Source organism: Echinops telfairi, unplaced genomic scaffold (assembly GCF_000313985.2).
Source record: "Echinops telfairi isolate 266 unplaced genomic scaffold, ASM31398v2 ScPeMD7_5;HRSCAF=22, whole genome shotgun sequence".
NCBI lineage: Eukaryota > Metazoa > Chordata > Mammalia > Afrosoricida > Tenrecidae > Echinops > Echinops telfairi.
In genome coordinates this window covers 33,570,938-33,593,347 of record NW_022103901.1, presented here as the reverse complement: position 1 = coordinate 33,593,347, position 22,410 = coordinate 33,570,938, and the positions used below count along the sequence as shown (strand labels likewise).

Below are 22,410 nucleotides of genomic sequence, written 5' to 3'. Positions count from 1 at the left end.
TGTGACAGAGACTGCGGTGGCCCAGGAGATTCATTTCCACGGTATTCAGAATTCTCAGACTGGGTGCTGGAAGTGGTGATGGTGGAGGGGTGGGATTGCACACATCACTAGGAAGCTGGTGAGGTGGGGCACCTGGCCATTGAATTAGCAGACATCTCTCCTCAACACTTGTTGGTGCAGCCCTGCCCAGAGGTGACCTTCAAGATGGGTTGGAAGCCTTGGCTGAGTCTATAAGGGGAACTGTAACAACAGGCCGGGAAGCACACATCTTAGGATCAAGTGTTCTCCATCAAAGGGCAACATTGGCCCAGAGACCAGGTTCAGAAGGTAGGAAGGGTCAGGAGAGGGGGGATGGAAATGGGAAAGGAGGACGGAGAGGGGAGAGTGGTGGTGCACACCAAGGGGATTACAGTGACACGGAACGAAATGTTCGTGGGTAGAATAAGATGCTGATTTGCTTTGGAAACATACATCTACTTTGCAAACTCATTTCCTTCAAGTTGCTAACTCCTAGCAGCCCCATAGGACAGAGTAGAACTGCCCTGTGAGTCTCTGAGAATAGTTCTTGACCGAAGTAGAAAGCAAGCCCCGTCTTTCTCCTTCGGAGCTGCTGGTGTTAACTTCCGGCATTGCACCACTGTGCCACCAGTTGGAAGCGCCGAGGCAAGTGGCAAAGCTAGGACACCGCACCACCACCACCCCTTAATCCCATTGAGGGAATGGGGTGCTGCCTGCGCCCAGGTCGGTGGGGCTGGCAATGGAATGGCAGTCCCTCTAGCCTGCAGTGTGCTGCGGGTAGGTGGACCGTTCACAGAAGTTCCACTGTTAACTCCCCGTAACTGGCAACAGTCAGCGGAGGCTCATGGAGCCCAGGTCATTTGCCCAAGTCTCCGGGCAGACGCCTTCCTTCGATGTGCAGCTCTGTAAACTGTCCCCTGGACTGCGACCAGCCCAGGTAAGTCTCCCTGGCCGACACACCTCAGTGGTGAGCACGCGTGCCCTTCCACCTCCATGCCCAGCCCCGACAAGGGACCCACAGTAGAGGGTGACTGACCACCAGGTGGGAGACAGAGCACAAAGACCCTCTGAGGAACAAAAGCACTTGAGAACTGAGGGGACAGGTCAGGACAAATGGGCGAGGAGGGGTGCTAAGTGCAGTTGAGTCAGAAAGAGGTCAGCTAGTAGGCCCTGGGAGACGGAAACCCCTACACCTACGGGTGGAACCACGCTGCCTTATCAATCACTGTGACCAGGTCGTTGAGGTGGTCTGCAGGCAGGGGTCTCAGACCTGCACGGAGCACCTGCGACTCTCAGGTGGAGGTCCATCTCCCGAGTGATCTTTTTCCATTCACACCCTCCACGTCACACTGCAGTCCGAGCTCCAAAATCCACGGTGGTCTAGAAGACACGTCGCAGGGCCAGCCCTGGAAGAAACCACCCCAACCGAGACTGGAGGTGGACTTCAGCGCCACAGCAGTTGGGCTGCCACTTTCTGGTCATGTGAGGGAAGGTCAGTCCAGGGACCACTACCCACCCCTCTCTCTAGGTGGACTTCTCAGGGAACAAAACCTAAGTTAATCTGAGTGGAGGGCCCCACGATCTGGACCAGTACCTTTCAAAGATTTGTTGCAGGAATGAGGGTACAGGCCGGCCTGGGTTATGAATATCCAACTTATGGACAATCCCTACTTGCCCTCAAATGCTATGTACACCTGCCCTTGCTTTGAAATAACGGAACTGACCTCTGCTTGCAATAAATTCTCCACCACAATTGCCTTCTCTTGCATAAAGAAAGGCTAAACATGGGCCCTTTACGCCTATTATGACTACAAGTTCTTCAAAGACCAATCAAGAACGGGTCTCACTCGTAACTCAGGGCCATCCTGTCTGAGAACAGCAGGGTGCCTGGGGAGTCTTTTTAGTCCACTGACACTCATTCCAAGACTCTTCTCATCCGATCCAGCTCCTGCCTCCTGATCTGCTGGGCCCAGACACCTGAACTGTGTGCTCACTGGGCAAGTTACTAGGGCTTCTGGGAGAAGCTGTCTCTGCTGGCCCCCACCCCCCAAAAAAGGCCAAGTGATGGAGGGGAGAAATTGAGTGACAGCCCGACCATGAGGCTGACTGGCTTGCTGGAGAAGGCAGATGGAGGTGACCCCAGTGGCAAATGTCAGTCACACAACACCCCCCCTCCACCCCGGCCTAAGCCACTGGCAGAAGTTGTCCAAACCCTATCAAGGAAGAAATGACCACAATTTTAGGTTTTAAATATCTTTTGCAGTAGATTATCTTATATTTACATTGATACAGATTCATTTTACATTCTTCAATCATACTAGTAAATGCTGGGTTTTCATGAATGAAGAGGAAGAGAAAGGAAACGGTTCGGAAACGTTCTTCATTAACTCATCAGGCAGTAGTGTGGGGGTCTGAGACACGTGGCTGCAGTGTCCGGCAGAGTTGGGGTGGTGGGGACGGTGTGTTCGGCTGGGCACTGCAGGGCTTGCCTACATTGTGCTGCCCTGTCCTGAGCAACCTTTTTACGGGAGAAGAGAGTGAGTCTTTGCCCGAGAACTGAGACTCTCCTGAGAGCAGACAGCAGCAGTGGTGAGACCCTGACGGGCAGAAGCTGGTCAGCATTAGGGAGGCCACAAAACTGGGCCCGACCAGTGCAGCGGGTGGCAGGCTGTGACCAAGAGGAGGGGCGGCCCGCACACGCACTCTTGCCTGAACCAAAAGGCAGACTGGGGACATCATGGGTTGAGGAGGGATGTCTATTGGCCCTCTGGTTGGAAGTGAGAGTTCCTGAGCCCCTGGGTCTTGCTGAGCCTCCACTTTCAAGCTGCTGGGTACCTTTGGGAATTAAAGACAAACCGCAAGAGGGGCGTGTGTCACCCAGCCGAACCTGTGGGTGGGGGTGAGAGGCTGAGGGCATGCAGGACAGCTTCTGGGGAAGGTTTGTCAGGGGACATCCCAGAAGTTTGCTGAGAGAAAAACCAATCCACTCAAGACTCGGTGCAGCTCAGGGTTGGTCTTTAAGCTGTGAACGCAGCCTTTAATTCTTCACTTAAGACCTCCACCCCTTTAGCCCAGAGTTGGTGCTCTGTCTCACGCTGCCCTGAACCAAACACTGTGGACAGGAAACGGCTATCACCCTAAGGTTCTACATCTTACAGCCCGGGGCCCATGCAGAGCGTCCCTGGCTTGGGGAGGCGCTGTGGCGATCTTGCTGCAACGGAGCTGGTCCAGGACCTCATCCAGGCCACGAGGAGCAGCAGCCATGTCCAGATTAGTTCCCAGTGGACCGTTTTCCTGCCAGAAGAGACAGTTACATGTCAGGAGCACACTGCTGTGGGTGCACTTTCACTAATCCCTGAGAGCAGGAAAGGATTGAGAACCCCTCATCAGGGGCAAGCAGGAAGTGACAGTGGGCAAAGCACTGTGCTCGGGCTGGCAGGAAACCCAGGCACTCTGAGTTGTAGACCTGGCTCCGCGGCCTTTAGGTCCTTGGTGGCTGTGAGCAGCCTGGCTCCATCCGGGCCCCGCTCAAACACAGTCTCTCCAAAAGCCAGCCCTGAAAGTCTGGCCGCCCTGCCTCCATTCTCCAAATGCAAAAGCCTCAACAGGCCTACTCCCAACTTGACAGCTCCTTACACAGCACTGCATCCGGTTCCTGGGTGGTTGGGGGTAGGTGGGTGTAAGGGCTGACACTTAGGACAGTGAGTGAGAGAAAGGAGGTCATTAGAAGGGAAACAAAAGAACAAAACAAAACAAAACCTCAGGGGTTTTCCTACCTCAGCTGGGCTATCAGGAGGTAAACATTTTCTTAAGTTTGGAAAGGAATCCCTCCTTGTCCTGCCTAGCCTCGCCTCCTGTGGGGCTGCCACCTGGGCACAAACAGTAGAGAGAACCAGGGTCAGAGGCAAAGGGAGCACACCCTGGTCCCCGCCGGTCCCAACCAAGGCTAGCCTCCCAGGGAACCACCAAGCCCCATCAGAAAAGGGTAAGGGACTGCCTCCAGTCGGCAGAGGCTACCTGACTTGTCAAGACCAAGAAGCCGCTCAGAACCCGTGTTTACTCCTAGGGCTTTGCCAGGCACCACCACAGAGAACCAGCTACTTGCAGCTGGTTCTTGTTCTCACCAACAATCACATGATATGATGGGGATGTGGAGGCCTCATGAAAAAATGGGACTGAAATAGAATTGTCCCACAACCTTTTTGAAGCCCGCTTATTTAGCCAACGGCCAAGAGGGCTCACAGAGGACCAAACAGCTTACAGGTTAGCTCACACAATCCTTAGGGTAATCTGATTGGTGAGGTTTACAGAGAGGCCAGGTAGTTCACTCCAGGTCACAGAGGGAGAACTTCACGATCTCCATCTGTAAAGATTATAGTCTAAAAAACTCCATGGGGCAGTTCTACTCTCACATGGGGTTGATAAGAGTTGGCATTGACCCAGGGGCACATAACAACAGAACACAGGAGTTAGCATCTACTCAACAGCCTGAGCTCGAATCCAAGCAGCCGGACACCCAAGCTGAACCCTTAACCATCACTGGGCTACTGGCTTTAAGAAGGGAGATAGCAAAGAGATGATCCAATTTCTTGGCCAACCAACTAGATTCCACTCTCCAGACCAGTGAGAATCCCCGTGCCGCCCAAACTGCAGCCGTCCAGTGTGTGCGCTCACACCTACAACTCAGCAGCGCACTCTGCCAAGCCTCCCACATCCAACCACCTCCAGATGTTCTGTGTAAGGGCACTTTAAAACTGGCATGAAAACTGAGGCCCAGATATCCAAATCAAACACCCTTTGTGCCTTTAAATCCCTGCTTTTGTTTTGGGAATAAATATAAGTGTGTGTGCACACATCTTAAATGACTGACGATGTAGTCATGTTTACTTAAGACTATGATAATAAACGTTCTGTTCTCAAAAGGATGCTTATAAATAAAGTTATAGTTTACAACTAAGGAAATTATTTTTAAAATGCTCTGGAAAAGAGAATCAAAAATGTTCCCCCAAAAGATATTTATGTAAAAATGTTCTAAGAAAATTGCATAAGTTTATCCCCAGAAAGTCTACAATGGATAGACATTGAGAACGTTCACCTTTTACTCATATAACCCTCACCTTTCTGATATAAGAATTCCTTTCAGGTTTCAGAGCATTTTACTAAGTATACAAACAAATCCTCAAGAAAAACCCATCATTTCTCTCCTTACAGAGTTTTTGTTATTTTTAACACTTTGGCATATTTGGTATCAGAAGTGGGATTTGGAAGTGCGTTACTTTCTACAACCCACAAAGTGACAAGAATCCAGGCTCCACTTAAGCTCTCTGCCTGTAGACTTCAGGAGTCATCCTAAAGTAAGTAACTTCTCAAATTAAGCTCTGCTCTATGTCAAAAATTTTTATGTATTGACAGTTTGTTTCTTATAACTGTCTCAATATGGGTTATGCTAAGCCTGAAACAGCAGCTGACTTTCCTAGTGGAATTTTGGCTAAGAACTCTGTGCTGGGTCTTGAGGCCTAGTAGGGCTTGATCAGGGGCGAGAGGAGTTACTGAAACCCAAATGAAGACTGAGCATGAGAGCGGGACAAAAGGAAAGTAAAAGGAAATAGAGGAAAGAACTAGGAGGCAAAGGGCATTTACAGAGGTCTAAATACAATCATTTATATATGATGATGGGGAAATAGATGTATATACATATATTTATAGGTTTAGTATTAAGGTAGCAGATGGACACTGGGCCTCTACTCAAGTACTCCCTCAACACAAGAATACTTTGTTCTATTAATCTGGCATTCCATGATACTCACTTTCCCAACACGATCGCTGATGACCAAGAGGGTACATAAGCAAATGTGGTGAAGAAAGCTGATGGTGCCGGCTATCAAAAGGTACAGCGTCTGGGATCTTAAAGACTTGAATATAAACAAGTGGCCATCTAGCTCAGAAGCAACAAAGCCCACATGGAAGAAGCACACCAGCCTGTGTGATCATGAGGTATCGATAGGATCAGGTATCAGGCATCAAAAACCCAGAACAAAAAATCATATCATTGTGAATAAGGGGGAGTGCGGAGTGGGGACCCAAAGCCCATCTGTAGGCAACTGGACATCCCCTTACAGAAAGATCGCAGGAAGGAATGAGCCAGCCAGGGTGCAGTATAGCACTGATGAAACATACAACTTTCCTCTAGTCCTTTAATGCTTCCTCCCCACCACTATCATGACCCCAATTCTACCTTACAAATCTGGTTGAACCAGAGCATGTACACAGGTACAGATAAGAGTTGGAAACACAGGGAATCCAAGACAGATAAATCCCTCAGGACCAATATTGAAAGTAGTCATACCAGGAGGGGAAGGGGAAGGTCCAGGGAGATAGGGGGAACCAATCAAAATGATCTACCTATAAGCCCTTCCCAGGGGGATGGACAACAGAAAAGTGGGTGAAGGGAGACATCGGTCAGTGTAAGACATGAAGAAATAATAATTTATAAATTATCAAGGGTTCATGAGGGAGGGAGGGTTGGGGAGAAAGAGGAAAAATGAGAAGCTGATACTAAGGGCTCACGTAGAAAGAAAATGTTTTGAAAATGATGATGGCAACAAATGTACAAATGTGCTTGACACAATGGATGGGTGGATGGATTGTGATAAGAGTTGTATGAGCCCCCAATAAAATGATGGGGGGTAAAAAGAAAAGAAATATGCACTACGCCTTGTTTGTATTTCGATCTTTGTTTGAGCTTCTTCACAATAGTTTGTCAAATCGGTAGCCACTTTGGTTCCTATTTTGGTCAGTCTGTATGTTTGTAAGTAGTTTAAAGCTGATTAAACAGCAATGCCTGTTATCATGAAGAATTTAAGATTCTTGTTGAAGTTTTCCAGTGTGGACTTCCTGATTTATAGAGACTAGGCTGTAAGAAAATCGGGCAAAGGGAAATCTCTAAAAAGATCTGATTTAAGCCATAAAGAAACAAAAACTAGGAAATTCATGGATTGGGGAAATTCAGACTCCCAGATAATACCTTCTGGTGCATTGAGAACCCCTGGAGCAGAATTATACGCTCTTCAAGACAGCTGTTGAGTGGCCTCAAGAGACCTTACGAAACTCCCTCTAGAATATGCTGATAACTGTACTTTTACAAAATCCCTGATAAATAAGACTAAGATTGCCACCACCACCCTCACATCCAGCATACTAATTTGAGGTTCATGTTCAAGACACTGTACATGAAGTATAGTAAAAGTAATTTAGAAGTTCAATGATCACTTTAGGAAAAATGAGTTTCCACCGGTTCTTTTTCTCTCCGCTTTACGTTTCCAATGTCCTTCTTAGATAACTTCTGGGTTAATGCTCAGTTTTCATGAAAAAGTCTAAACACAATCCTTTCATTAGAGACTCTAGCAAATAAATGTAGCTTATGCAGGCCCTGTTTTTTCCTCCACTTAAATTGAATCAGTGCCATCTGAGAATTAGTGGTTTCTCATAAGTTTCCTCTTTGAGCTGGTCTCATAAACCCATGAGTTTATGTAAGTGTTTTGTTTCATTTTGTCTCGAGTGCTCTCTGGTCTATACTTCTGTTTTTTTTATCAAGAGTACCATGCTTGACATTTTCCATAGCACAACCTAAAACCTCAGTTCTTTTCTAAGAAAAACGGCTTCTTGTTCCTGGCTTATAATCTGGGCTTTTGATATAAGTAGTATTTGCTGATGAAATCAAAGGCTGAGCCTTCATCATGGGCTACAACTCAGTGTAAAGAAAACAAAAATCCTCACAACTCGACCAACAGACAACAAGATGATAAGCAGAGAGAAAAATTGAAGTCATCAAAAATTTCATTTTGCTTGAATCACAATCCAGGCTCACAGGAGCAGCACATTTCCTTGGGCACTGTCTGGTGGCTGTTCCATGGCAGGGGTTATAACCAGGCAGTATTTGCCTCCAGAGGCCTATCATCTTTTAAGGCCAAAGTGCTTTCTGATGGTTACACAACTCCTAGTGTTATAAGAAAGAAATCTTAGTGGCACAGTAGTTACTTATTGGGGTACAATCTGCAAGGTTAACAGTTTGAAATCACTAGTTTCTCCAAGGGAAAAAGACAGCGCTTTCTACTCCTGTAAAGTAACAGTCTCGGAAACTCACAGGGACAGTTCTATCCTGCCCTGCAGGGTGGCACTCACTGAATGGCAGTGAGTTTGAGTGTCCTCAGAGGGGTTAAGCCCTTATTTAGGGATTGCCTTCTGTACCTATCCCGTCTCTTACAGTGTCTTGAAAGCCTGATAAGGGCAGGGACCCTGTGTCTTTGCACATCCGTTCTAGTACATGGTAGATGCTAAGTGAACACTTGCCTAAATGAGGCAGACCTACGGATCTGACTTTGAGGACGGGATCCATCCCACAGGAAAGGTGCAGGTCTAAATCAGGTTGACCTAGCAGGGTCCAGGGCTGCCTCTCACTCTACTGCAACATCTCCCGGACTGTCTCTGTGCCTCCACCCTGCATGAAGCAGGTACATGGTAAATCTCTTGGCCACGTCAGAGAAGACAAACAGCATGTTTAATGCCTAAACCACTTTATGAGGAACTGTGGCCCAAGTGTCTACTTATGGCCAACCATGCACAGTTGTTTCTGTGAGAATTCATGCTGGTCCAGGAACACAATCAACGAGTCACACTGTGTACCTAACTCAAAAGGTAAGGAGATGCTCTGGTGTCTTCTTCAAACCAAACTCGTTACCGATGAGTCCATTCTGACCCAGAGAGACCTTATAGGACAGGGTAGAACTGCCCCTGTATATTTCTAAGACGTAACTCTTTACAGGAATCGAAAACTTCCGCTTTCTCCATGGCAGAGGCTGGTGGTTTCGAACTGGTGACCTTGCGATGAGCAGCCCCATGAATATCTACTATGCCACCAGGACTCCTAACCAAACCACAGCTTAACACAACTAGTAAAGAATGTGTGCCTTGAACATGGTGATCTATCTAGATGGGATCAAAGTGACAATGGCAAGTCAAAGGTTGGAAAGGACCCTCAGGGCACTGTGTCAGTGGGGGAAGCAGCAACTCGGGAAGGTGACAACGATGCACACCTCGAAGAGTGGAATCCGTGTTCTTTAGTTATTGAACGCAGGTCATGAACTGTCTATGTTCTGCCATGCGCACTTTCCCCAACAAAAATAAAATAAATTACTTAAAATGTTAAAGGTGAGGAATGGCTTCAAGCTGCCCCTCAGATTCCTAAAAGATACATTTGCCTACCTGGGATCACTGAGTCCCCTAACACACTTGGTCCTCCCAAGTCACACCTCCCAAGACCGGGGCAGAGCCCGGGGCCAGTTTTAAGATTTTTAGCAGCTGCATTCAAGACCAAGGATACAAGGCCAATTTCTTCATTAGTTGAACTAACCTTCATTTACAGTATTTATTCTAAAATGCCTCTGAGAAATCGTAAATGAAACGTTGTCTAAAATGCAACAGCTGTTCTAGTAAATGTACATTTATAAATAAAATACTCAAAAAGAAACAAAGGTAAAAAGAGCTACTTAGCCCATCAAAATCTTTAGGCCAGCTGTCTTTAGTGTAACTGTCCACACACCTACTCCTCACTTTCTGACTATCTTACCTGACATTTTACATTTATGACAACTCTGAAAAAATTCTCAAGCCATGAATCTAATGGTCTGGGGCCCACACAGACTGTGGTCAGGCCAGGAGTGCCCTTTGCAATATGCAAGGGACAGCAAATGAGTAGCCATTCAGGAGGCAGTGAAGGGGCAGGTGGTCAGTAGAAAAGGCAAGAAGAGGGTAACGCTGTGGGAAGTGGTGAGCAGAGGAAAAGCAGGGCCTCTACCCAGGGCTAGTGGGGAGCAGCACCTGGCCATGGCTGCAAGCTCTTAGACTCCACAGTTCTGGCAAAGGGGTGGGGTGGGGTGGGGTGGCTGTCCACTGTACCACATACATCCCAAATGCACCTTAGCACTCAATAGGCTGTGGTGGGTGGGTGGGACAGATAATCTGCGTCTTCAAATGGCTCGTATGGGTGCTAAGCGGCTCTCCCTCTGGTGTTCTGAGTTTATTACAACCTGACCCTCATGCACCTCTATCCCAAGAGCCCGTGCATGGCAGGTGAATGCAAATGGCTTCTTGTGTAACTCTAGCTCATGAGTTTTCATAAGTGCTTAAAATAAAGGCAGTTCAGTGTCTGCTTTTTTTTTTCAAATTCTGGCTGGGAATCGAAATACACTCCCTCCCCCACCTGAAATTTTCATTAGACGGCAACCATGGAATGACACTGCCCATCTGTGAGGAGGCTGCTGCAGTGAAGCCCACCCTCACACCTGGCTTCCTGGCCACCCTTTCTCTTCACCGGGAAGCTGGCCCAGCTCACAACCTCTGCTCTGCCTGACCTTTGCTAATCTACTGACTCTCAGCTCGGGCAGGCAGCATCCAATACTTGGGAAAAACACTGCTGCCGGGTAAGACATGGAGCTAAGTCAGAGCCAATGTCCCACTGGAAGCGGGGCTGCCGTGGTGAGTTCCAGTTCAGAGTAAGCAATGCCCCAGTTTAGTGCCCACCAGCCTCGGAGTCTGCTGTGCTCCTGCCCCAGGCATACACTTGCGTGGCACTCTGGGTGAGGACTTGGGGTCTTTTCATCCCACCTGGCCTTAGGCTTTGATGAGGAGCTCCTTCTCAGAGTGCCCAGGGACAGGAGGCAGAATCAAGGATAGGTAGAGCTCAGAACACCAGCTCTCAGGGCAAACAGCTGGGGAAGGCCCCAGTGCTCTTTCCTTGACCCACTCACATGCAGACAGCAAGGAGGGGGCCTAGCCCCCAGCCCCTCTGTCCAAGCTTCACCATGTCCCACCCTCCTGAGTACCGTCTTACCAGTGCTGGTGTTGGTGACACCGTTCACCGTCCCTTCCACGTCCGTCTCATCCTCGGCATAGCTCAGGATCAGGCCCTGCTGCCGGCTCGTCAGCCTCCTGTAGACCAAGCAGAGTCGGCGGTAAGGCCTTCCTCCAGCAACCCCAGGGCGGCTAGCCCCCCACAAGCTTGCATGTGACTCTGGGCAGAGGAGCTGGAAGCACAAGCCTTGAGCCAGAGGTGAAGGAAGGAAACCCCCAGAAGCTCCCACCTTGTCTGCCACTATTCTGGCTGCCATGCCTTGCTCGGCTACACTAGATACAGCTGTACCACAGAGAATAACGGTTTTATGTGTGCACACATGCATGTGTATAAAGCAGCTAAGAGATTATCTAATCTAATTAAAAGGCGAGGGCTCTCAGGCGAGCCCGCTCAAGGGAGGCAGGTGCTGGTGCCTGGCCCCTGGGGACGTGCCACCACATGTCACGATCTGTTCAGGCCTTGGCCTCTCCCAACCAGCACGGACCCTCGAAAGCAGGCACCATGGCCACAATGGTGCTCTGCAGCAGCTGTCCCGGAGTGCTGCTCACTTAACCTCCCGGGAAGGCAGCAGGAACCCTGGAGGGCACTTGTGCTGTCCTGTAAAGTTGCCCGGAGTCAGAGTTGACTCCTTGGCGGTGGGCTCAAGGACTGGCTGAGTCTCTGGCAGTACAAAGGGTTAACACGCTCAGTGACTGAAAGTTCGGAGATTCAAGTCCACCTGAAGGTACCCTGAAAGAAACATGTGGCAATCTACTCCCCAAACTCAGTCCGTAGAGATCCTACAGTGTGCATTCATAGTTACAAGGCAGCACACGTGATGCCGTGTCAAGGCTCTGTCAACTCAAAGGCACCCAGTACCAACCCCACCAGGCTGCCACTCTTCTTATGAGGTCACTGTAAAGGCAGGACCCAAGCAGGAAGTCCCTGCCCACAGTGAGAAGCCAAGGAGCGCCCGAGATGGTGGGAAGCCAGGACTGAGGAGACACAGCTCCTGCTGACACTCGGCACATGGCGCTTACTTTGGAATTCGGATCTTGATGTGGATGTAGTGGTCACCGTAGCCATAGCTATTGATCCGGGGGATGCCTTTTCCACCCATCCGGATCTTCTGGTCAGTCTGGGTCCCCGGGGGGATCTGCAGAAGATGGACAGAAGACATCATGGCTCTCCTATACCAAGCCCTCCCACAGGAGGTCGTCTAGCCCACTTCTCTAGAGGGTGGACCTGGCTAAGCCAGGAAGCCCGCCAAGAAGGGCCTGCAGTCAGCACTGGGAGCCAGCAGTCTCAGGAGGTGAGGATAGGGGGTGAGGACAGGAGGGCGCAGCCCAGCTGAGGGGGGAGCTGCTGACACAGAAGGAGGTTTTCCAGCACCCCCTGCCCCTCATATGGCTCCTGAGACACCAGAAACAGCCCCAAGAAGCACAGCTAGGGAATGGGATGAGTTGGGGGCCAGAAGTGTTGCTGCTGTTGACGTCAAAGGTGGGCAGGACAGAGTAGACTGTGTCCACCCTTGGGCATACCTGTGACTGACTAAGATCTTGGGGGTGTGGTACACCTCCCAGGACTCTCCACAGCCCTCACCCACCCCAGGGCCGAGACCCCACACTCACCGTCACATTGATGGTCTCGTACAGGCCCTGAGCTCGGGCCGTGCCCCCCAAGAGGGCCTGGGCCACGGAGATGAAGAGGTCTGAATGGATGTCTGCGCCGTCTCTCCTGAACACGGGGCTTTTCTGCACCTGGAGTCACAGACCAGAGAGGTGACTGTCTGTCACCATGGCAGACAACCCCTCAGCCCCTCGAGCTCCCCACAAGCCTCAATGTGCAGGCAGAGGGAGGGAGGGAAGGAGGGAGCTGTGTTGACAGTCAAGGAAAGTCTGCCCACCTAAAATACTGCAACAGGAAGGGTCAGGCCTTGTGAATACACTTAGTCGTGGAGAATTATGGAGAAGAGGAGAAAGCAAAATTGGCTTTCGGAACACTAAAATCATACTTTGCTAAAAACAACAGACTGACACATCTATGGAGATGATGGGGCTGACATTGTCCCCGGTGGTCACTGGACAGACAGTGGGCACTAGCAGTTGACTGTGTGTGTCTCTCTGCCAGGTAGTGACCCTTAAAAGCAGCAAAGATGGCAAGGATTCGTCTCAAGTACTTTGCACATGCTGTCAGAAGTGACCAGTTCCTGGAGGACATGATACTTGGTAAAGCACAGAGGCAGCGGAAAAGAGGAAGGCCTTCAAAGAGATGGACCAACACACTGGCTACAGCTCATACACGTGACTGAGGCGAGGGCCCAGCAGCAGTCACTTCCCTTTTCTGAGCGGCATTCTGCAGTGGAGACAACCTGCGTCCTGCCTTCATTGTGGGCAGTTCCGTCTACTGGGCTCATGCTTTGCATTTCTGTTGCCTCTGCTTTCAGCTACAGAGGGTCTCACATGTCAACATGCAAAGTGCGGCCACCACACAGTTAGAGTCAAAAATAAACAAAGGTCCAGACACTGGAGATCCCTCCTGGGTCCTGGGCTCAGTTTGTCACTCCTGTGAGCATCTTCTTAAGCTTACCACCCACGAGGAGGCTGCAGACTTGGTGGGGTGAGGAATGAAGAGAGAATGGAATCTTCCACGAACCCTTTGCCTGCAACACACCGTGACCCATGTCCTCGAGCCACTGCTCTCCCTGCTGCTGACTGTGACCCAGTCTGTGAACACCTGTGGTTCCGTCCCTTCTGACTCCTCGGGAGCCTTCTGCATGACCACAGCTCCAAGTGCTCTGTCGCCCTTTTCTTACAGGGCAGTGAGGGGCCGTATGCACACGTGTGTTCCCAAATGTGCCCCTGGTGCACCCACATGGGCTTCCATTAAGTAAGAATGGGGGGGTTCTTCAAAACTGTCAAAGGCTTTCACAACACTAAGGTCACAGTTCGCCTTCAAATCTACTCTATGTATAAAACAGCTACTCTTCCACACTTCTATCCCCATCAGCAACTGAGGGGTGTCAATTGTCAGGAACACCAGGAAAAGGTGCCCTACAGTGAGTCTGCCCCATGTCTCTGAAGAGGAAGCCCAAGAGGCGAGCCCTGCCCCCATGGAGTCCCCACCTGTACCCCTGCCACCCCATGAGGTGACGAGGACATGGGACACCTACCCGGAAGGTGACAAAGATCTCTCTTTTTCCCACTGGCATCCTCACAGTCTGGCCATCCTCAACGCCTGCAGGGAAGAATAGCACTTAGTCAGGACCTCACCCCCTGGCTTCTCAGGGTGTTCCCAGCCCAGCTCCAGCCCGGGTTGCCCAGCCCACTCCTGTTGCCTGGTGATGAGGGGCCAGGAGACAACCTATCTAACCCCTAGAGGTTCACCCTACCCCATCAGGAACCAACCAGAGCAATTTTGCTCACTGGACCAAATTTTCTGGGTGCGGCCAGACCATGCAGGGTGGGTATAGTCTAGTAGAGGAGCCGGTTGTAAGGCAGCCTGATCACAGATAAACAGTTGAGCATGTGCAAGGCCTCATTCCTATAGGCAGGCTGATGGGGCTCCTCCCTGGGGATCGGCAATGAGCTGCAAACCCAGGGAGCAACATGTGTGAAGGGATCTTCCTCCAGGGCTCCAGCATGAAGTCGACAGGAGCAGGGAGCCAGGGGGAGTGATGAGGGGAGGATGGGGGAGAGGGTGTTGATCTTCCTGGAACAGGATGGTGGGTGGTGAAGATCAGAGTGGCAGGGGCACAGCAGGGCATCTGTCCCCCAACATGGTGCAGACAGGGTAAGCAAAATGCACCATGGGTCCAGTTCCACCTTCCCTTCCCACCCCATGCACACAGTTAGCAGGACCCACCAGCAGGCACTGGAATCACCACTCTCTTCTTCTGCTTGGCCTGCCCTGTCCCTCGGCAGACTACACATGGGGTTGTGATGAGGGAACCTCGGCCGCCGCACCGCCGGCAGGTGGAGCGCATCACAAATGGGCCCGTGTTTATGGTTTCCTGACAGACAAAAGAGAGGAGGGGCTTAAGGGTCTGGGAGGCGCAGGAGGTCAATTCACAGCAGATATGTCTCCTGCTGCAGGGACTCCTGGGACTTCCTAGAGCTAAGCAACCGTGGCATTTTAGGATTACTCCCCTCTAATGCCAAAAGTAAGGCGCCTTGGTGTCATAGTGGTTACATGTTGGGCTGACACCCACAAGGTCTGCAGTTCAAAACCACCAGTCACTTATAGAGAGGACTTTCTACTCCTGTAAAGTCTCAGAAACCCACAGGGGCAGCTCTACCCTGTCCTGTAGGGCTGCTATGAGTCAGCATCAACCAGACAGCAATGAGTTTTTCTTGGAATGCCAAAAGTGAGAGTTAGGAAAATACAGATCCAAAGGGAACAATGAACACCAGATGCCCACCTGCTCCTGCCCCAGGCTGGTATCTGTTGGCTGAGCCTGATCCAATGGAAGTGAGGTGAGGTGAGCCGAGCCAAAAGCAATCTATCAACGGTAGTAACTGGGTTCCTAACTGCAGCCAAGCCATAGAGACCCGTATCTATAACCCACTATACCACTAGGGTTCCCTCTTACGTAGATATATAGGTGTTTGTGTGTGTATCTATATCTATAGATGTTAATACTTATGGAGATACAGATATCTGTATGTGTTCCTATACAAGTATATACACAAACACACGTGCTTTTATTTCCTGGTCTGGAGAGAGGGCTTAGAAGCACTACCATACCCATAGTAATGAGCACACCCATAGCACAATTCTTGGTTTCTAATGACCACTCGACACTAAGAATTAGGGTCCCTTGGAGCAATGACCGATTCCATGGCTGGGGGTGGTGAAAGTGTCAGTTGAGCCTAAATCAACTTTTTTTGGTTAGAAAGTAGCAAGCACTGAGGAGAAAATGGGACCTTGTCATAAAAACACAGGGCCAGCCTGAAGGGACTTCCACTGGCTGGATCAGGGATGCTCTGAACATCAGAGAAAGCCACCACACTGCTGACAGCCCAGTGATGGGAAGAAGACCCCATGTGCTCTTGCTGACAGAAACGGAGGAAGGAGAGAATGGCCAAGAAGGGAGAAGTCTTTTCTGTCAGCTGAACGCCAACTGTGAAATGTAGAAGGGATGCTAGGATTGGGGGGAGGGGAGTCACCATTTTGCAGCCATCACATTAATCATTGATTTAAGCTAGAATGATCAATGGATGCTACACTCTGGGGAGGGAAAGCGACCTCTAGAAAATCACGCCATCGCCCCACAAATGACCCTGGGGTTCAGAGAGAGGAACGGGAATTTTGATGATGGAAAAGCCTGCTGGGCACTGCCTTCATATGACCACAAGCACCTGTCCAGCAGCACGGTGATGAACACACTGGCATCCTGTGACTCCCAGGGTACACTGGGAAGGCTGAGCACCACCTCTATGGTGTTTCTGCTAATCACGCAAGGACTGAACCCTATTAGAAAAAATACCAGATGAACCCAAGTGTGTAGGGGGAGGACGACACATCCTACAAGGCAGCTAACTGCCCTTAGAAGAAAGGCCTGGCAGTCCACTGCCGAGAATCAGCAAAACACCCGGTCCCACCCCAGGTAGCATTTTTCCTGGTCTTCGGGGGAGTGACATGAGTGGGGGGCCGGCTCCATAGCAGCTGAGCTCCCCCAGAGCCAGACAGTTAGAAATGGCTGGGGTGAGATGGGGAGAGGAAAGGAAGTCAACTTGAAGACAGAAGTTTAGGGAAGTCTACAGTGGGCCAGGGGACTTTGTGATGGAGATGTGAGCTTTCTGTGACCAGAATTCTCTGAGGATTCTGTGGGGGCAGGAATGCCTATGTCACACCTGATGGGCAGGGGTGGTTCACCCCTGGCCTCAGGAGGCATAGCGCCAGGCTCCTCTTAGAAGCGGTTCTACTTCACTGGCTGCCCTGAGTGGAAGACCTGTCCTGCTATGAAAAAACACCCAGACAGTTTTACAAGATGTGAGAGCTAGCCAACTGTGTTCACAGGTCATGAGTTCAGAGAATTAAAGGTTAATACTGCTTCCCTCAAATCAATTAAACATCTGGTCTGTAATTTTCAAAACCACCAGGGTCATGAGAGAAAAAAGCAGGCATAGGAAGGGTTCCAGGTGAGGCGAGTGAAGACGTGATCACTAAATGAAACGTTGGTCCTGGATTAGAGGCGAAACAGCTGTGAAAACCATCGTAAGGATAACTTTAAATTTCACTGAGATGACGCCAGTGCGTCAACAGGAAACATCCTGACTTTTCACCAGTGTACTGTAGTCAAGTGAGAGGAGGTTCTAGCTCACAGCCATACACCCTGAAGTACCTGGAAACGAAACCAAAGGTGCAAGCGAGTGGCTTACAGCAACTCAGTGCACCTCAGCGTAGAACTGGGCTCCACAGGGTCTCCACCAACAAGCGCCAGGGTAAGGAGCGGAGCAGAAATGACAGAACAACTGGTGCACCTGGGTGGAAGGTCTAAGGGAGCACTGTAGGCTTCTCCCAGCAATTAAATGCTACCAAGAAAAAAAATTACCCCCAGAGGGGGAAGAGACCAGGGCCAACTAACAGCAAACCTGAGTTCTTTCCAGCCATCAAACCACAAACTGCCCCCACCAGATTTTCCTTGCTGTGTATATACAGAGCTCTCCTCAAGAGTCCAGATGGTTCTGGATGAAAGAGGACCACTCAGAGCCCAGACACTGGTGAAGAAGGTCCAGACACCGCAGGACATGCACAGGTAGACGCCCCAGCCCCGCTTACCATGCCGGAGCCGCCGCAGTAGTGGCAGTGCTGCACCTTGGTGCCAGGCTCGTTCCCTTTGCCATCACAGCGCTCACACGTGTCAGTGATGTTCACGGTAAACTCCTTGTTGACGCCCTTGGCCGCTTGGTTGAAGGTCAAGTCCATGATGTACTAAAGAGACCAAGGGGCAGGCCAGTCACCTTCCTCCTCACCATGATGAGGTGGGACTTGTCCTGGGGCAGGCCTGCTCCTTGGGGTTAGTAAGAGATCAGACAGGGCTCAATTGATGTGGAAACACGATTTTCTGTAAGTTGGATAGTCCCGGATCGTTTCTGCACAGAACAGTTGAAAACGTGCTGTCCTGAATGAATCGCTGCCCTAATTTACGTCATGAAATAAAACCGCCCCTCTCACTTTAGCTCTACAGGCAGACCTCATTTACTGCACTTCACAGACTGCAGGTTTACACACTGAGGGTCTGGTGCCCCCTGGCATCGAGCAAGGCCACCGTTGCCATCTGTCCACCAGCTGTGCTCATCACGTTCCTGTGTCCCATTTTGGTCATTCTCACACTATTGCAAAACTTTTCATGCTGTTACTAATTAGACCAGAGGCTAGTGAAAGCACAACTTCTGGTGGAAGCAATGCACTGTAACTCGCTCTGACTCAGCATCCGGTCCACTGCAGTGGCCTGGAGCAGAACCTGGAACTGCACATCTCTAGAGTCTGCCTGCACAGTCCTATGACAAGGGACCCTGGAAAGAGGCCAGCTGTCAGTGATCTCTGGCACTCTGAGAAAAGAGCAAGCCCTGGTTGAAATACTGCCTCTTCACTGGGAACTCTGAAAATCTTAGGGACTGCCTGCTGGGTCAAATGCAAGACTATCTGGTCAAAACGGAAGTCCTTGTTTTGGCCTGTGGAAGGTGCAGGCGTGGTTAAATGTCTGTTTTCAACAGGCAGCGGTTAAAAACTTGAACAAGTCTTTTATGTGAGCCACTTACCTCCTGGGGCTGATCAAACACGCTCTGGAAATCTCCAAACGATGACGACGAGAACTCCCCAAAGATTTTCCGGAACAGCTCCTCAGGGTCAACAGAGGGACCACCCCTCCAGTAGCTCTGGCCGGAGCTGCCGGCCCCGGCATCAAAGCCCGCTGAGCCATACGCATCGTACTGTTTTCGCTTCACCTCGTCACTCAGCACCTGCCAGAGGGAAGGCAGGAGAGTCATGGGCCTTGGCCTGTGTTCCTCCCAGGCACAGGAGCACAGACAAAGTCACACAAGGTCAACCAGTCACAGCACAGTAACAATCTCACACCATGTGTCCAACCCACTCAAGGTGGGTCAAAGATCTAACTGTGAAACCTCTCACCGCCATCGAGTCGATTCCGACTCACAGGGACCCGATAGGACAGAGCAGAACTGCTCTTGAAGGTTTCTGAGACAGTCAGTCTTCGTGGGAGTAGAAAGCCCATGTTCTCCCACACACAATGTGAAACCTATAACCCTAAAAACCATCGAAAAACAGGGTTCCTGATGTGGACGGAAAAATATAGGTGATTCAGGGCGTGAGAATGGCTGCACAGTGTGAAGGTCACCAACGTGTGGCAGCACTGCTCATGCAGGGACTGAAGGGTACATGATCTGCGGTGCACGCACATGCTCAACAAAGATGGCAGGAAGTCATGGAGGCAGAGCGGGGCTCTGACATCAGCACCTCGAAAAGGAGATGGCCAAAGGGAAATGAAAGTGGGAGTCTGGCTCCCTTTTTCAAGTTGAAGGGCAGCTCCCAGGGTGTCCTAGATGGAAAAAACGTCTCCAGGTGCAGCCTCTGACCTGCGACCTCTCAAGCAAACTGCCCCCTGCTGGAGCCCTTGTCCACAGACTATTGTGTGTTCATATAGCTGGAGACAAAAGAAATGGTGGCACCAAGAGAAGAGTGGGGAGACAGACCCACTCACCCAGTGTCACAGTGTACAGAACTGCTGAGAGGGGCCCCTGGGCAGGGAGCGATGAAGGGATGGAAGAAGCACAGGCTCCCCTCTGATTCATTTAGCTGTGCACTGTCCTTTTCACCTTTTCCTTTCGAATTAAGAAGAAAATGCAGGCCAAGCGAGGGAGACTTTCTGGAGACACCGGTCAAAAGGACGACGGACGTAACACACAGACCCCACTGTGGGCAGAGAGGAAAGCACCGGCCATGCTGATGAGAGCTCAGCCTGGAGTCTGCACAGATGAAAAACCAAAGATGGCCCCGCCCAGGGATCCAGTCACGTAGTGATATCCACACCCCACCCTACCCCCCAAGGGAAAAGGAGGAAGGTAGCCCTGCCTGAAACTAGGAGAAACGTGGCCAGCCAAACAGGCCAGCCGGCCAACCAGAGACTGGTTCGGGATCCCATCCTCTCAAGGCACCCAGGAGAGGAAGCAGGCACGGGATGACTGTCAGTATGGTCTGGGGATGCTGCTTCCAATCCCTTACTTTCCTTTCTAATAATGTCCCTCTGCTTCAGACATTGGGAGAAACACGAGGCTTTCTGCTCCCATAGAGTTACAGTCTCGGAAACCCACAGGATCACTATTAGTCAGAATTTACTCAACGAGAATGATTGTTTCTTTGGTTGAGCAGGTTCTAAAAGTCTTTCTGTACAATCAACTAGTCCAGATAGCTGGAGAGAAACTGCTGTTTGAAACACATGCGTCCCATTAGCTGTGGCTGCAGGGACCAGGGCTCGGCACTCAGTCAGCAGTCCTGAAGCAGTGGCTGTTCTATTTGGTTGCCAGGTCCCATAGCTACCTAATACCCCCATATCCTGAACCCTAGGAACTGGGAGAGAGGTAACAAGGCAGTCACCTCTGCACAGGCACCTGGGCCAAGTGCTTTGCCTCTCTGAGAACATCTGACACCTATCCTGGCTGGTCTTCCCCATTGCCGATTCCCACCATCGCTGACAGAGCTGGTGCACTAGGCAGGGTTCAGAGGTGACTGACCTTGGGGATCTATGCTGAGACAGTGAGCTCCAGGAAACTCACCAGGTGGCCTTGCCCACCATGGGATGGCCTCAGACTCATGCACACAAGTGACAGCCACTGCACACACAGTAGTCACAGTACCTCGTAGGCCTCTGCCAGCTGGGAGAACTTCTCCTTGGCTTTGGGGTCATCCTTGTTTGTGTCTGGGTGGTATTTCTTGGCAAGCTAAGGGGAAGAAAATGGCAGATGGTCATGGACACTGAGTAGTTATTCCAGGAGTTCCCAGCACCAAGCACAACTGCACCTCTTTAGAGGTAAGGAGGAGCCCTGGTTGGTGCAGTCATTATGCGCTGGGCTGCTAACCATAAGGTTAGTAGTTCAAAATTACCACTGGAGCAAGATGGGGCTTTCTACTCCCGCAGTTACAGTCTCGGAAACGCCTATAGGGTCATTATGAGGCGATGACCCACTGCTCTTATTAGCCCTGAGCTGTTTTGGACTAGGAGCATGGCAAGCTCGTCATTTCTCAATGATGAAAACCGGCCATTCTAAACCTACACTGCTACCTTAATGCAGAGAATGACCATTTAAAATGCCCACCGGGGTGCCTACTGAGATTGAGGGAACAGAACACAGAGAATTGCAAAGCCAGCTCTGGAGAATGGAGATCTGTCCCCATCTCTGCCTCTTCCTCCGGCCCTCTGCCCCCAAGTTTTAGTTTGTCTTTTCTCTTTGTAAACTTTACGTGGTGATTTGGGTGAACAGCTATACAGAGCCTGGTTTCCCATCTAATGCTTCACACACATTTTTATTCATTCAGCCTCCCCTCCGTCTAAAGCCACAGCTGTCACAGCATCACCCGGTGGGGAAGCCTGTCCAATGAGACCACCTCTAGGCTGCATGGTGCCTGTGAGGACTGGCACACAGGCCGCTGGCCACGGCATTAGTTCTCCAACCAGCTTCTGCACGGACCTGGTAATAGGCTTTCTTGATGTCTTTCTGGCTGGCGTTCCGCGGTACTCCCAGGATCTGGTAAAAATCTTCTTTGGCCAAAAGGCTGCTTGTGTGGAAGGCGGCAGTACAAACAAAGGGGTAGTTTTTAATTCCTAAAGAGGAAGGGGGGAAAAAAGGAAAATCCCTCTGCGAATGTGCTCAACCAAAGGACACAGTGAGTCAGCTGCCAAGCAGAACACAAATTCCACTCTCTTTCAATTTTCCCATGAACTTTTGGGAGCCCTTCATATACCTGCTCAAGAATGGAGGGTCCAGCTTCAGGATGTTCTCTGGCAAGCACCCCTGCCCAGACTCACTGTTGTTGAGTTGATTCCAATGCACGGCGACCCCAGAGACAGAGTAGAACTGCCCACAGCCAACTGCTTTAATCAGCGTCACCAGAGCTCCTTGGCAGTTCTCAACTCACCCACTGCCATCGAGTTAATTCCGACCCACAGCAAGGCAGTCCATCTCTGTGGGAGCAGACAGTCCATGTTTCTCCTGGTGGACTTCACCAGCTAGCTTTGCTGCCCAACAGCTAGCCCAGAACACCGTCAGGGCTCTTGAGGAACTAAAATAGTGTGACTACAGACCTTGTAGGTGCATGTGGGAGTGTGTGTGTAGTGGCAGAGGGGTGGGTAGACACAACGATGACTGATTAGGCCTAGAATATGCAGAAAGGCCTGGTGAACCAATGATTCTACATCTTACCCTGAGGGTGCTAGGGAGCCACAGCAAGTTATGCACAGGGGACACAGCCTATCCTTTTTTCAA

The 22,410-nt window shown here is 50.5% G+C and overlaps 1 protein-coding gene across 2 annotated transcripts in view; it reads right to left on the bottom strand.

Moving 5' to 3' along the window:
- Nucleotides 1–2,255: 2,255 nt before the first annotated feature.
- Nucleotides 2,256–22,410, bottom strand: part of DNAJA3 (DnaJ heat shock protein family (Hsp40) member A3) — a 24,308-nt gene continuing 4,153 nt past the window's right edge. The window contains exons 2-12 of one of the 2 annotated variants that reach the window (XM_045285950.1): nucleotides 21,616–21,749; nucleotides 20,785–20,868; nucleotides 18,673–18,873; nucleotides 17,690–17,842; nucleotides 14,771–14,918; nucleotides 14,079–14,143; nucleotides 12,538–12,666; nucleotides 11,947–12,062; nucleotides 10,907–11,004; nucleotides 3,795–3,887; nucleotides 2,256–3,312 (exon numbers count right to left, since the gene is read on the bottom strand). In XM_045285950.1, coding sequence (XP_045141885.1) covers nucleotides 3,808–3,887; nucleotides 10,907–11,004; nucleotides 11,947–12,062; nucleotides 12,538–12,666; nucleotides 14,079–14,143; nucleotides 14,771–14,918; nucleotides 17,690–17,842; nucleotides 18,673–18,873; nucleotides 20,785–20,868; nucleotides 21,616–21,749 — 1,208 coding nt within the window. In that variant the 3' untranslated portion in view covers nucleotides 2,256–3,312; nucleotides 3,795–3,807. The remainder of the gene's footprint in view (nucleotides 3,313–3,794; nucleotides 3,888–10,906; nucleotides 11,005–11,946; nucleotides 12,063–12,537; nucleotides 12,667–14,078; nucleotides 14,144–14,770; nucleotides 14,919–17,689; nucleotides 17,843–18,672; nucleotides 18,874–20,784; nucleotides 20,869–21,615; nucleotides 21,750–22,410) is intronic. The other variant, XM_004705836.2, reaches the window with a different exon arrangement.